At 41.7% G+C, this 16,335-nt stretch overlaps 1 protein-coding gene across 1 annotated transcript in view; it reads left to right on the top strand.

The window, feature by feature from the left end:
* Positions 1-1,430: 1,430 nt before the first annotated feature.
* GLE1 (GLE1 RNA export mediator) overlaps positions 1,431-16,335 on the top strand; it is a 41,157-nt gene continuing 26,252 nt past the window's right edge. The window contains exons 1-3 of the mRNA XM_082621279.1: positions 1,431-1,610; positions 8,887-9,108; positions 14,831-14,941. Of these exons, the coding sequence (XP_082477405.1) occupies positions 1,512-1,610; positions 8,887-9,108; positions 14,831-14,941 (432 nt within the window). The 5' untranslated portion in view covers positions 1,431-1,511. The remainder of the gene's footprint in view (positions 1,611-8,886; positions 9,109-14,830; positions 14,942-16,335) is intronic.

Raw genomic sequence — 16,335 nt, 5'->3', positions numbered from 1 at the left:
TCCTTGTTTTGTTTTTAATTTTATTTCCAGCTTTTAATTTTGCCAAGGAAGGTCACTGAAATCACTACTACCAGCTACCACTGCCACAAAACCAAGCCTATTTTCACACCCTTAACATAAATGGACTTGAACTTTCATACAATGTATGAAAGCTCTTCCTAAGAAAAGACAGTTGGCAAACTTACACCAATGTGCATACATTTCTGTATATCTCATTATTCTTGTTTTTGTCAAACTAATGAAAACCTCCTCAGTGCAGGGTTCTGCTATTTGTAACGATGGTGCGGGAAACATCTCTTTTCCGGTCCATTGCTGGGATTCTCCCAAGAGCGTTCTATTTTTCTTCGTAAAATGTTGTATTCCAAAAAGTCCAGAGAGTTTGTGGAAAATGTTTATATTGCTTCAAACTCGAGAGTTTTCCTTTCTGCCTCAGACTGAGATCCCATGAAATGGGCAAAAGGGTCAAAAGTTAAAGGGTCCTAGTTAAAGCTGGCCTCAGGCAATAGTGAACATTTCATTTACTGAGATATAATTCACATAAAATTCACTCTTTTAAAGTGTGTAATTCAGTGGCTTTCAGTGTATTCAAAGTTGTGCGACCACCATCTTTATCTAATTCTCGAACACTGTCATCACACCCCAGTGGAACCCATACCATTAGCAGCTGCTCCCCATTCCCCTCCCCCCAGCCCCTGGCAACCACTAACAGTCTCTGTTTCTCTGACTTTGTCACTCTGGACATTTCACATAAATCATACCATATTGTGACTGGCTTCTTTCACTCAGCACGATGTTTTCAAGGTTCATGTCGTAGCGTGTATTTGTACTTCACTTTTATGGCCCAATAATATTACATTGTGTGGATACACCATATTTTATTGACTCATTGGTTGACGAACACATGTGTTTCCATTTTTTGGCTGTTACAAGTAATTCAATATTCTACCAGTTTTTTGTGGACACATTTCTTTTGCGTGTATATTTAGTAGAACTGCTGGGTTAATGATAACTTTATTTTTGGCCGCAGGCAGGCGGGATCTTAATTCCCCGACCAGGGATGGAACCCGCGCCCCCTGCAGTGGAAGCGCACGAGTCTTAACCACTGCCAGGGAAGTCCCTCTTTAACCTTCTGATGAACTGCCAGACTGTCTTCCACAGGAGTTGACCTATTTTAGAGTCCCACTGGTAGCGTACGTATGAGGGTTCCAATTTCTCCACATGCTCATCAATACCTATTCAGTTTTCTGCAACCTGGAAGGCGCGGCCTTCTGAAGCCCCCACGTCCGAGGTCCCTGCAGGGCAGCGAGCCTCGGACCAAGCCCTGTGCGCAGGCGCGTTGGTGGGCGGGCTCAGCGCCGGAGGCGGGGCCATGCAGCCGTTAGGGGTGGGGTTGAACTGCGCCGCTACGTGTGCGCCCCGGAAGCGGAAGCGAGCAGCTGTTTCCGGTCGGCTGATTCGAAGACTTGTTTTGTCACAAGCGGCGCCCCTGGAGAACTGTAGCGGGGCAAGCCATGCCTTCCGAGAGTCGCTCCTGGGAGACCCTGCAGGCGCTGCGCAGGTCTGACAAAGGTCGCCTTTGCTACCACCGCGATTGGCTGCTGCGGGGCGAGGTGAGCAGTGGCCCCAAAGGGGGCGGTGGTCCTTCTTGCCCCTCGTCGCGGGACTCTGCTCTTCCCTAGCCCTTGGCATGTCCTGCGCCAGGGAACCCGTGCGTTCTTGTAACAGCCCGGGTTTGCTGCTTGACTCCTGTGTGTGCATCACCGTCTCTCTCCTATTCTGACCTTCCGTGGAGCTCCCCTTCAGAGGTGCTCTTTGAAGGCTTCATTGTTCCCCGCAGCTGGCGTTAGGTGCCTGCGCCTATGTTGTCAGAGCAATCCTGGCCTCTCAGGGTCAGTTAGGTTACTGCGCGTCTCTTGTGTTAGGAGATCCAGATTTAGTGGTGAACGGTTAACAGGACCTAACCTATTGCTGCCAGTGAAGTGACCAAATTTTTAGACAACGTTGGACGGACCTGGGAACTTTAATGGGGGCGTGGTCACTGCATCTAAGATTCGCAAAGCCCTGTAGTAGACCGCGCAGGTGGGGGAATATAGAGACAGTTAAGGCATAGCTCCTCTTCCCGAGTTGCTGGTAATCTAGCTACAGGTATGATGTCTTGTCTCTTCAGACTTAAATGTGAAACACTTCTAAAGCATTTCTGTCTTTATGTCTTTGACGGTTTTAAAGAATACATACCTACATTCTATAGGATGAATTCCAGCATGAATCTGTATGGTGTAGACTCAGGTTATGCATTCTTGGCAGGAATACCACAGAAATGATGCTGTGTTCTCAGTAAGTCGCATCAGTCACACATAGATGCTTCAGCCCATCCCAGCACTGGTGATGCTCACCTTGATCACTTGGTTACAATGGTAACTTGCAGATGTTTCCACGTAAAATTCACTGAAAATTCATCATTTTCCCTTTTGTAACTTCTTAGTATTTTGCTGGGAGGTAGTCCAAGGTTACACCAAAATATTTTTTTCTTAGCAAACCTCCACCCTTAGCATTTATTGGTGATTTCTTCCTGAATCAGTCTTTTCTGTGATGCAGACAAATGGTGTTTCTTTATAGCTACCATTCCTACCTTTGTTAGCTGGCATTCTACTGTAAGGAAGAGCTTTCTTTTCTCTTCCGTTTAATTATTCATATCAGAATCCTCATGGGTTCTTTCTGTTTAATTGTTTATGTCAGTATCCTCATGGGTTCCTATTTTATTCAGTGAGTTGTGATACACTACTTGTAACCTTGTGTGTGTATATTTGCCAGTTTATGTCTTTTGCTCATTTTTCTATTGGGGTTTTGCCAATATTTTATAAGTTCTTTATGTATTAAGGATAATAATATTCCTTTATCTGTGATATATATTGCATCCTTTTTTCTAGTTTGTCAGTTGAAATTGTTTTCTCCGTTGATGGTGTTTTTTATGGGTATGGGTTTATTTTTTACATTTGAAACTTTGCTCCTGGAATTTATTTTGGCATAAAGAAAGAGTAAAACGTTGTCTCAAATTCAACATCCTTTCATGATAAAAACTCTTCCCAAAGTGAGTATAGAGGTAACATATCTCAACATAATAAAAGCTACTTTTTTTTTTTTTTTTTTGCTGTACGCGGGCCTCTCACTGCTGTGGCCTCTCCCGTTGCGGAGCACAGGCTCCGGACACACAGGCTCCGCGGCCATGGCTCGCGGGCCCAGCCGCTCCGCGGCATGTGGGATCCTCCGGGATCGGGGCACGAACCCGCGTCCCCTGCATCGGCAGGCGGACTCTCAACCACTGCGCCACCAGAAAGCTACTTTTATTATGGGACAAATAAAGCTACTTTTATTGTGGGACAGACCCACAGCCAACACAATACTCAGTGGTGGTGAAAAGCTGAAAGCCTTCCTGCTAAAATCTGGAGCAAGACAAGGATGCCCCCTCTCACCACTCCTATCTAATATAGAATTGGAAGTCCTAGCCACAGCAGTCAGACAAGGGAAATAAATAAAAAGGTATCCAAATCAGAAGGGAAGGGGTAAAATTGTTATTATATGCAGGTTATGTGGTACTGTCTATAGAAAACCCTATAAAGACTCCACAGAAAAACTACTAGAACTGATAAATAAATTTAGCAAGGTAGCAGGATATGAGATTAACATACAGAAATCTGTTGCATTTCTTTACACTAACAATGAAATATCAGAAAGGGAAAGTTTAAAAAAAAAAACTTTTAAAGTCACATCCCCTCCCCCCAAAAAAACCTTAGAAATAAACCTGACCAAGGAGGTGAAAGACTGAGAACTGTAAAACACTAATAAAGGAAAGGAAATTGAAGATGATTCAAAGAAATGGAAAGATATCCCATGCTTTTGGATTGGAAAAATTAATATTATTAAAATAGCCATACTGCCCAAAGCAATCTACAGATTTATTGCAATCCCTATCAAATTACCCATGACATTTTTCACAGAACTAGAACAAGTAATCCTAAAATTTATATGGAAGCACAAAAGACCCAGAATTGCCAAAGTAATCCTAAGGAAAAAGAACAAAACTGAAGGCATAACCCTCCCAGACTTTAGACAATACAACAAAGCTGCAGTAATCAAAACAGCATGATATTGGGACAAAAACAGACATACGGGAGCTTCCCTGGTGGCGCAGTGGTTGAGAGTCTGCCTGCTGATGCAGGGGACGTGGGTTTGTGCCCCAGTCTGGGAAGATCCCACATGCCGCGGAGCGGCTGGGCCCGTGAGCCATGGCCACTGAGCCTGTGCGTCCGGAGCCTGTGCTCCACAATGGGAGAGGCCACAACAGTGAGAGGCCCGCGTACCACAAAAACAAACAAACAAACAAACAAAAAACAGACATATGGATCAATGAAACAGAATAAGACCATAAATAAACCCACACACCTACAGTCAATTAATCTTCAACAAAGCAGGCAAGAATATACAATGGAGAAAGGACAGTCTCTTCAGAAGGGTGTTGGGCAAGTTGGACAGCTGCATATGAATCAATGAAGTTAGAACACTTCCTCACAACATACACAAAAATAAACTCAAAATGGCTTAAAGACTTAAATATAAGACATGACACCATAAAACTCCTAGAGGAAAACATAAGCAAAACATTCTCTGACATAAATCATAGTAGTGTTTTCTTAGTCTTCCAAGGCAATAGAAATAAAGCAAAAATAAACAAATGGGACCTAATCAAACTTACAAGCTTTTGCACAGCAAAGGAAACCATAAACAAAACAAAGACAACCTACAGACTGGGAGAAAATATTTGTAAATGATGAAACCGACAAAGGCTTAATTTCCAAAATATACAAGCAGCTCGTACAACTCAATAACAAAAACAAACCCATTCCAAAAATGAGCAGAAGACATTTCTTGAAAGAAGACATACAGATGGCCAATAGGCACATGAAAAGATGCTCAACGTCACTAATTATCAGAGAAATGCAAATCAGAACTACACTGAGGTACCACCTCACACTGGTCAGAATGGCCATCATTAAAAAGTCTACAAATAATAAATGCTGCAGAGGATGTGGAGAAAAGGGAAGCCTCATACACTGCACCCCAATGTTCTTAGTAGCACTATTTACAATAGCCAAGAGATGGAAGCAACCTAAATGTCCATTGACAGATCAATAGATAAAGAAAATGTGGTATATGTATACAATGGACTACTACTCAGCCATAAAAAGAATGAAATAATGCCATTTGCAGCAACATGGATGGACCTAGACATTATCAGACTAAGTGAAGTAAGCCAGAAAGAGAAAGACAGATATCATATGATATCACAAGTGGAATCTAAAATATGATACAAATGAACTTTTTTTTTTTTGGTTGCGTTGGGTCTTCATTGCTGCGCGTGGGCTTTCTCTAGTAGCGGCGAGTGGGGGCTACTCTTGATCGTGGTGTGCGGGCTTCTCATTGCGGTGGCTCCTCTTGTTGCGGAGCATGGGCTCTAGGCGCACGGGCTTCAGTAGTTGTGGCACATGGGCTCTGTAGTTGTGGCTTGGGGGCTCTAGAGCGCAGGCTCAGTAGTTGTGGCGCATGGGCTCTAGGTGCACAGGCTTCAGTAGTTGTGACACATGGGCTCTAAGTGCACGGGCTTCAGTAGTTGTGACACATGGGCTCCGTAGCTGTGGCTCATGGGCTCTAGAACACAGGCTCAGTAGTTGTGGCACACGGGCTTAGTTGCTCCGCAGCATGTGGGATCTTCCTGGACCAGGGCTTGAACCCATGTCCCCTGCTTTGGCAGGCAGATTCTTAACCACTGCGCCACCAGGGAAGCCCACAAATGAACTTATTTACAAAACAGAAACAGACTCACAGACATAGAAAACAAATTTATGGTTACCAAAGAGGAAAGGAGAAAGGGGGTGGTGGGAGGGATAAATTAGGAGTTTGGGATTAGCAGACTACTATATATAAAATAGATAAACAACAAGGCCCTACTGTATACCACAGGGAATTATATTCAATATCCTGTAATAAACCATAATGAAAGGAATATGGAAAAGTACATATATATATTCAGGTATGTGTATCTGAATCACTTTGCTGTATACCAGAAACTAACACAGCATTGTAAATCAACTACACTTCAGTTTAAAAAAAAAAGTTGTTGCCTCAACATTATTTCCATTATGTCTTTAAAATGAGCCTTGTCACTGTATAAAGTGTGCATACAGCCTGTTTGCTTCTATGTCTAGATTATTCCCCATGGGTTGAATATCTGTTTATTGTATACACACTCTAGATCAGTATTTCTCAACCGTAGCATCATTGACATTTTGGGCTCAGCCAGATAATTCTTTGTGGTAGGGGCTGCTGTTGCTGTATTGGGCATTGTAGGGTGTTAAACAGCATCCCTGGCCTCTACCCAGTAAATGCCAGTTGTATCCTCCCAGTCGTGACAACCAAAACTGTCTCCAGACATTACCCTCCCAGTCATCTGGGGAGTAAAATTGTCCCTGCTGGAGACCCACTGATTTACGTAACATAATAGCTTGTGATTTTTTTTTTTTTTTTTTTTTTTTTTTTTTTTTTTTTTGCTGTACGCGGGCCTCTCACTGCTGTGGCCTCTCCCGTTGCGGAGCACAGGCTCCGGACACACAGGCTCCGCGGCCATGGCTCGCGGGCCCAGCCGCTCCGCGGCATGTGGGATCTTCCGGGATCGGGGCACGAACCCGTGTCCCCTGCATCGGCAGGCGGACTCTCAACCACTGCGCCACCAGGGAAGCCCTAGCTTGTGATTTTTGAGTAGCTATTATGTGCCAGGTACTGTGCTGAGTTCTTTATATCTATTACTCCTTTAATTCTCCCCAAACGTTTTGAGGTAGATCCCCTGTTATTCCATTTCAGAAGAAATGAAGTTTAGGCACAGAGAGGTTAGGTAATTTGCCCATGGTTATGCAGGTAAGTGGAATACAGAGATGGAATTCAAACCAAGAAAGGCTAGTTCCAAACTCAAGACTTTTAATCACTATTATACTGTTTTTCCATGTTTCCTGATAATATTTTCCTGACATTGAGTAAAGTTCTCAGCCAAAATTTGCTGTATACTTTAACTACAGTTAAGTGGTATACATTTCTTTGGTTTAGAGCACTGTACACCAAACATATAGAGATAATAGATAACTGGTACAGTTGAACAACTCCACGCACATATTGGAGAGTGTCTGGGACTTGTTTTATGGTCTTTATATTGTAGAACCTATTTTATTTAAGCCATTGGCTCTTACATCAGTAACCACTTTTCTTTTTAATTAATTAATTCATTTATTTACTTTTGGCTGTGTTGGGTCTTCGTTGCTGTGCGCGGGCTTTCTCTAGTTGCTGCGAGCGGGGGGCTACTGTTCTTTGCAGTGTGTGGGCTTCTCATTGTGGTGGATTCTCTTGTTGTGGAGCACGGGCTTCAGTAGTTGTGGCTCACAGGCTCTAGAGTGCAGACTCAGTAGTTGTGATGCACGGGCTTAGTTGCTCCGCAGCATGTGGGATCTTCCAGACTAGGGATCAAACCCATGTGCCCTGCGTTGGCAGGTGACTTCTTAACCACTGCACCACCAGGGAAGTCCCTAGTAAGCACTTTTCTATGCGTATTTTTTATTTGCTTATTTTCATTTAAAAAAGTATAACATGTTCATTTAGAAATTAAATACAGAAAATTAGAACAAGTAGAAATATGTCACTGATCACCCAAGCTTAACTTCTGGTATACTTCCTTCAAATTTGTTAAGGTATTTATTTGTATTTATTTTATATCATTGTAGACATATTTATTTATACTCTTGTTTTTTCACTTAAAATTGAATCTTGGGGGAGGAGGAAATGGAGTAAGGTCATCAAAAAATAGAAACTTCCAGTTATAAGATAGATAAGTACTAGGGATGTAATATACAACTTGATGACTGTTAGCTAACACAGCTATACCGTATATAGGAAAGTTAGGAGAGTACATGCTGAGAGTCTCATCACAAGAAGAAATTTTTTTTCCTTTTTTCTTTCTTTTGATTATATCTATATGAGAAGATGGATGTTGTTAGCTGAACTTACTTAATCATTTTACAATATATATAAATCAAACCATCGTGTTTACGCCTTAAACTTTTACAGTGGTGTATGTCAATTATTTTTCAATAAAACTGGAAAAATTTGAACCTTACATAGGATTCACAATTGGCATTTTTAAATGACTAATATTCACTGAGTGTGTATACCATAGTTTACTTCAAAATTCCTTTCAAGTTCTTTTCTGTTACAACGTTTTAGATTGCTTTCAAATCTGCTTTAATGACCATCTTTGTGCATTGTTCCTTTTTCTGTAGTTAGTGTTATTTAGTCTGATACTCTAAAAGGATAATAGGGCTTCCCTGGTGGCACAGTGGTTGAGAGTCCGCCTGCCGATGCAGGGGACACGGGTTCGTGCCCCGGTCCGGGAAGATCCCACATGCCGCGGAGTGGCTGGGCCCGTGAGCCATGGCTGCTGAGCCTGCGTGTCCGGAGCCTGTGCTCCGCAATGAGAGAGGCCACAACAGGGAGAGGCCCGCGTAATGCAAGGAAAAAGAAAAAAAAAAAAAAAAGGATAATAATCAAGGTCATTATCAATAAGCTACTGAAAAAAAAAAAAAAAAAAAAGAAGCTACTGTACTTTCTCTTCATCTCTGATTGTTAATACAGTTACTTTGGGTCTTTGGTATGTATGTATGTATGTATTTATTTATTTAGGCCGTCTTAGATTTTCAGTAAAGCATGTAGTGGATTATAAGGATGAAATTATTTTTGATTGCTTAGATCAGTTGACATTCAAGTTGAGCTTAACCTTCTTCTTCCCTCTAGGATGTGTTAGAAGAATGTCTGTCTCTTCCCAAGCTGTCTTCTTACTCTGGATGGGTAGTAGATCATGTCCTACCCCGTATGCAAGAGAACCCACCTCCCTCTGAGACTTCAACATCCCCTAGATCTACTTCAGCCCTCAGCCAGCCTTCATTTGTTCCCAAATCTCCTGTCAGAGACCCTGCCTTCTCACCAGCCTCCTCAGCAACACCAAATGGAACCAAGGTAAGGCTTTTGATCAGCTTAAGACAAAAGACAATGGTGGCTGCAAAGTTGAAGTGTTTAACATTGTCATACTACAGTGACCTTACTCTGGAGAAAATAATGGTTGCTTCTTTGAATTCTTGTAGCTGTTTGTAGCGACAGTGTTTTCCACATCACCCAGTGTTCTCTTTATGAAGACCCAGAGAGAGAAATTCCTCTCTATTCTTAGTACCAAGAATAGTAATTTCATGAGCAAGTGGATTTTTTCTCATGAGCATTGCATCTGTCTAACTCAACAAGGTCTCCCTTTTTGTTGTTGGCTGCTGGAAAGCTTAGAGTGGATTTTATACTTGCTCTTAGATTTACATACCTTATTGTTGCTTCTGTATGAGTTTTTACCTTCTTTCTGGCTCTATTTTGTTCCTGCCTTTGTTTCTCCCACTTAAAACAGTTAAATTGTTGCCGGTGCTCTTCTCTGCTCTTCTCTTTTCTCTTCTCTTCTCTTCTCTTTCCATGTATCTCTAGAGGTATTTATTTATTTATTTATGGCTGCATTGGGTCTTAGTTGCTGCACACGGGTTTTCTCTAGTTGCAACGAGCGGGGGCTACTCTTTGTTGCGGTGTGCGGGCTTCTCATTGCAGTGACTTCTCTTGTTGCGGAGCATAGGCTCTAGGCATGCGGGCTTCAGTAGTTGTGGCTTGCAGGCTCTAGAGCACAGGCTCAGTAGTTGTGGCTCGTGGGCTTAGTTGCTCCGCGGCATGTGGGATCTTCCTGGACCAGGGCTCAAACCCATGTCCCCTGCACCGGCAGGAGGATTCTTAACCACTGCACCACCAGGGAAGTCCTGTTGTTATGTTTTATGTTCCTTTATAAGCTGCATTAAATCCTTTCTGGATCAAAGTAAAGTATAACAAGTAAGTATTTGGCCTAGAATGTAAAGAGTTAATAGAAAAAAAGTCTTCTAAACTTCTAAGCACTATTGTGCTTTTTCAAGTTTTAGATTTTTGTGCCAGCAAAATAAGACTAGGCAACTCTTTAGAAAGGTAGAGATTACATTTTTCACGTTTAGCTTCCAAAAGACAAAGTTCTTTGTTCTTTTTGTTCATACTCACTGCAGACTTTTGTTTACTGAAAATATATTATCAATTCAACAAAAGGAATAAGTTAAATCTCCCTATGGTTTCATCATTTCAGTCATCAGTTACTCCTTTCCAGTTTCATGTGCCTGCATCCTTGTACCTTGGCATAATTAAGTTGTACGTGCACTCTCATGTTCTGCTTTTCCTTCCTAACTTTATTTTGTTCATGAACTATTTGAATTATTTGTTCACATAATTTCCACCTTTGTAAATGTCTACTTAGAGGATATGTAATATCCTGTAATTTATTAAACTGCTCCTTTATTATTAGGCATTTATATTTTTCCATTTCATTGCTTTTAAAGATGTTACACTGAGAAACTTTCTGCAGAGAGATTTTTCCGTTTTTAATCTTAAAATATGTCTTCTAGCTAATATCTTAAAATAAATGCCCAAATGATTTGACTGGCGTCAAAGATAAAAGGGTATGAACATTTTTAAAAATTTTAAATCTTTTTTTAATTGTAAAATATTCATGACATAAAATTTACCATTTAACCATTTTTTAGAGTACAATTCAGTGGCATTAAGTACATTCATAGTGTTGTGTGGCCATCACCATTATCCATCTCCAGAACTTTTTCATCATCCAAAACTAAAAGCACTACACTCATTAATCAATAACTCCAGGACTTCCCTGGTGGTGCAGTGGTTAAGAATCCGCCTGCCAAGGCAGGGGACACAGGTTCAATCCCTGGTGTGGGAAGATACTACATGCCATGGAGCAGCTAAGCCTGTGTGCCACGACTACTGAGCCTGCTCTCTAGAGCCTGCGAGCCACAACTACTGAGCCTGCATGCCACGGCTACTGGAGCCCACGCGCCTAGAGCTCATGCTCCACAACAAGAGAAGCCACCGCAATGAGAAGTCTGTGTGCCACAACGAAGAGTAGCCCCCACTCACCACAACTAGAGAAAGGCCGCGCACAGCAATGAAGACCCAACGCAGCCATAAATCAATCAATCAATCCTTATTTCCCCCTACTCCCAGTCCCTAGCAACCACCATTCTACTTTCTGTCTATGAATTTGACCATTTTAGGTACTTCATATAAGTGGAATCATGTAATGTTTGTCATTTTGTGACTGGTTTATTTCACTTAGCATAATGTCTTCAAGGTTCATCCATGTTGTCGCATGTGTCAGAATTTCCTTCCTTTTAAGGCTGAATAATATTCCACTGTGTGTACCACGTTTTGTTTATTCATTCATCTGTCACTGGATGTTTAGCTTGCTTCCACCTTTTGGCTATTGGTGACTAGTGCTGCTATGAATATGCATGTACATGTATTAGTTTGAGTACCTGTTTTCAATTCTTTGGGGTGTGTACCCAGAAGTAGAATTGATGGATCATGTGGTAATTCTATGTTTAAATTTTTGAGGAGCCATCATATTGTTTTCCACAGCGGCTGTATCATTTTACATTCCTAGTAACAATGCACAAGGGTTTCAGTTTCTCCACATCTTTGCTAACATTTGTTATTTGCTGGGTTGTTTTTGTTTGTTTGTTTGTTTTTATTTTGTTTTGTTTTACAAAAGCCATCCTAGTGGGCATGAAGTGTATCATTGTGGTTTTGATTTGCATTTCCCTAAATGATTAGTGATGTTGAGCATATTTTCATGTGCTTATTAGCCATTTGTATATCTTCTTTGGAGAAATGTCTTTGCAAGAGTTATTCACAATAAGAAAGAATTTATTGTACAGTAAATAATAATCCTAAAGAATAATACAGGACAGAGATGATTATTCATATTATGAAAGACTGCATGATTATATACATAAAAAGTTTACTTTTTAGTTTATATTTCACACTTTATCTTTCAAAATATTAGTCTTTAAAAAATATTTCTAGCAATTGAACATCATAGACACAAAAATGAACTTTAGCCTAAACTTTACAACTTACATAAAAATTAACTCAAAATGATCATGAACTTAAATGTAAAACTATAAGACCTTTAGGGAAAAAAAAAAGCATAATCAGAACCTAGGACTAGGTGAAGAGTTTTTAGATTTGACACTAAAAACTTAATTGGCTTCCCTGGTGGTGCAGTGGTTGAGAGTCTGCCTGCTGATGCAGGGGACACGGGTTCGTGCCCTGGTCTGGGAGGATCCCACGTGCCACGGAGCGGCTGGGCCCGTGAGCCATGGCCGCTGAGCCTGCGCGTCCAGAGCCTGTGCTCCGTGGCGGGAGAGGCCACAACAGTGAGGGGCCCACGTACCGCAAAAAAAAACAACAAAAAAAACTTAATCCATAGAAGGAAAAATTAATAAAGTGGACCTCATCAAATGAAAAGCATGGCTCAGTGAATGACCTTGTGAAGAGGATGATCAGACAAGCTACTGACTGAGAGAAAGTAGTTGCAAACGACGTATCTGACAAAGGTTTATGTATCTAGAATATATTTAAAATATATATCGAGACTATATATTTAGAATATATTTTTAAAACTCAAACGTTAAACAAAAACTTTCTAACCTTCAATTAGAAAATGAGCAAAAGATATGAACAGACATTTCACCTAAGGCAATATATAGACAATATAAGTACATGAAAATATGTTCGCCATCATTAGCCATTAAAGAAAAAATGCAAATTAAAACCAGGACGAAGTAGCACTACACACCTATCAGAATGGTTAAGATAAAAATGCTGACAGTGATGTGGAGAATCTGGATCACTCATGTATTTTGGGTGGAAATGTGGGATGGTACAGGCAGTTTGAAAACAGTTTGGCTCAGTTTCTTATAAAACTAAATAGGTACTGAACTATATGACCTAGCAATTGCATTCTTGGGCATTTTTCCCAGAGAAATCAAAACTCATATTTACATAAAAATCTGTATACCAGTGATCATAGGAGCTTTATTTATTATATCCCAAGCTGGAAACAGTGAAATGTCTTTCAACAGATGAATGGTTAAACAAGCTGGTACATCTCTATCATGGAATACTACTGGCAATAAAAAGGAACAAGTCCTTGATAATATGCAACAACGTAGGATCTCAGAGGCATTATACGAAGTGAAAAAGTCAGTCTCAAAAGATTATGTGCTGTATGGCTCCATTTATTTAACGTTCTTGAAATTCTATCATTATAGAGATGGAGAACAGATTAGCGATATAAAGGTGTGGCACAAGGAAGCTTTATGGTGATGGAACAGTTCTGTACTTTGGGATGGTGGTTACACATGTGATAAAATTACATAAAACTATACACGTACCCAAATGAATTCCTGTAAAACCTGGTGAAATCTGAATAAGTTCTGTGGCTCGTACCGTCAATTTACTGTTTCCAACTTCCTGTAAATTATAATTATTTCAAAATTAAAAAAAAAATTAAGGGCTTCCCTGGTGGCTCAGTGGTTGAGAGTCCGCCTGCCGATGCAGGGGACACGGGTTCGTGCCCCGGTCCGGGAGGATCCCATATGCCGCGGAGCGGCTGGGCCCGTGAGCCATGGCTGCTGGACCTGCGCGTCCGGAGCCTGTGCTCCGCAATGGGAGAGGCCACAGCAGTGAGAGGCCCGCACACCACAAAAAAAAAAAAAAAAAATTAAGTTCCTATGAGCAGCTTCTCAGAGGCATCAGTTTCTAGTTCTGATCCTGCCAACAGTGTGGCATGCCCTCAGGCATCTTTCCCTCCTTAGTCCTCAGTTTCTTCATCTGTAAATCTGGTACTGGACTAAATTGCCAAGGTCCTCTCCAGGTATAAAATTCCGTAATTCTTAAGGTTTAAGTAAAGTTTTGGATGGCTTTATATAATGAATTGTATCATTTACAAATTTTTGATGTTTAAGTAACAGAAACCCAGTTTAAACTAGCTTAAGCAAAACAAGGCAGTCAGGGGAGAAATTAATTAGCTCTTATAACGGAAATCTAGGAGGGCATTTCGAATCAATTAGATCTAGAGGATCTATTTTCTGCTTGTCTGTCCTTGATATTATTTCTCACTTGATTCAGTGACTCAGACCCAGGGCTTTGCTTCTCCATTTCTCAATTCTGTCTAACTCGTCTTGGTTTCATCTTTCAGATAGACTGTCTGGCAGGATGTCTCTTAGTAGCCCTAGAAACATGTCTTCTTAGCTTAGCATCTCCAGAATAAGAGAAAGCCATACCAAATAGCTCCATCAGGAAAATTCAGAGATGGACTCTGGCTTAGCTTAGGTCATAAGCCTCATTCCTGAAGTAGATACTGGGTACAGGGGGATAGAATACTTTGATTGCCAGGCTGGTCACATGCTTAGTGACCCCTGACGCTAGGGGGCGTGGAAGAATCGGGGATGTGGGCTGGGGTTTCTCCATCCAAACCAACCCAGCAAAAACGGCCACTTATTAGAAGAAATGGGGGAAATGTGCTGGACAAATCAAAACAAATGAGCAAGCAAAAAAAAATACAAAAAACTGTCCAAAGCAAAAACATCCACTTTATTAAGGAAACCAATTAGAATAAGGTCAATATCATGAAAAGCACACTGGTTCTAACATATATTGTTTTGTTGTTGTTATTGGTTGTTCATAAGTAAGGATGTGATTTTTGTTCAGATTGAATAACGCCAACGTTACCGTCTTAAAAGCTTAATTTTTCCATCTTCTGTCTGTATAGGACAAATATGAGTCTCAGCATACAGAACCTATGGTACTTCAGTCCTCCCGGGGGATCACAGTGGAAGGCTGCATCCGAATGTATGAGCTGCTGCACAGAACGAAAGGAGCAGTAAGTAACCCTTGAAGTAAGACAGGCGTGACCCTAGGGAGCCACATTTAAATGCAGTTCCTCAGGGATTGTGAATGTCCACCATGTACTAATGACCATCATGCCCCACCTACTAGTAGTTCTGATTCAGCTGGGGAGAGAGCATAACATAGCAGTCAAGAGTAAGCTCTCTAGGGCTCCCCTGGTGGCGCAGTGGTTGAGAGTCCGCCTGCCGATGCAGGGGACACGGGTTCGTGCCCCGGTCCGGGAGGATCCCACATGCCACGGAGCGGCTGGGCCCGTGAGCCATGGCCGCTGAGCCTGTGCGTCCGGAGCCTGTGCTCCGCAGCGGGAGAGGCCACAGCAGTGAGAGGCCCGCGTACCGCAAAAAAAAAAAAGAAAGAAAGAAAGAAAGAAAGAGTAAGCTCTCTAAAGTCAAATCTGGTTTCAAATCCTACCTCTTCTATTTTACATGTGACTTTGGGAAAATTACCTGGGCTTTCCTGGCTTCCATTTACTTCTCCAAAATTTGAAGATGATCTTTGTTGTCAGATAAGGTTATACTGAGAAGATTGACCTTAACAGCCTCTTGAAAAAAGAATAGCACTATTTTAATTAGTTTATTTGACTTTATTTTTTTATTAGAAAGACAATGCATGTTTTGTAAAACTTTTTCTTTTTTTAATTTTTATTTATTTATTTTTGGCTGTGTTGGGTCTTTGTTGCTGCGCGCAGGCTTTTTCTAGTTGCGGTGAGTGCGGGCTACTCTTCGTTGTGCTGCGCAGGCTTCTTACGGCGGTGGCTTCTCTTGTTGTGGAGCATAGGTTCTGGGCGCGCAGGCTTCAGTAGTTGTGGCTTGTGGGCTCAGTAGTTGTGGCTCGCGGGCTCTAGAGCACGGGCTCAGTAGTTGTGGCGCACGGGCTTAGCTGCTCCACAGCATGTGAGAATCTTCCTGGGCCAGGGCTTGAACCCGTGTCTCCTGCATTGGCAGGCGGATTCTTTTTTTTTTTTTTTTTTTTTTTTGTGGTACGCGGGCCTCTCACTGTTGTGGCCCCTCCCGTTGCGGAGCACAGGCTCCGGACGCACAAGCTCAGCTGCCATGGCTCATGGGCCCAGCCACTCCATGGCATGTGGGATCTTCCCGGAGCGGGGCACGAACCCGTGTCCCCTGCATCGGCAGGCGGACTCTCAACCACTGCGCCACCAGGGAAGCCCCCAACTTTTAATTAAACAGTCTCAGAGGAGAGGAGATATATATATATATATATATATATATATATATTTGTGTTCAATTTGCCGCCTTCTACTGGAAGTTTTTTTCTCCTTCTTGTAAATTTATTTATTTATTTACTTACTTACTTATTTATTTTTGGCTGAGTTGGGTCTTTGTTGCTGCACACGGGCCCTCCCTAGTT

This window comes from Mesoplodon mirus (assembly GCF_964341445.2).
Source record: "Mesoplodon mirus genome assembly, chromosome: 1".
Classification (NCBI taxonomy): domain Eukaryota; kingdom Metazoa; phylum Chordata; class Mammalia; order Artiodactyla; family Ziphiidae; genus Mesoplodon; species Mesoplodon mirus.
Note: the sequence above shows the minus strand (reverse complement) of the source record. Positions and strands in the feature narration are given on the sequence as shown.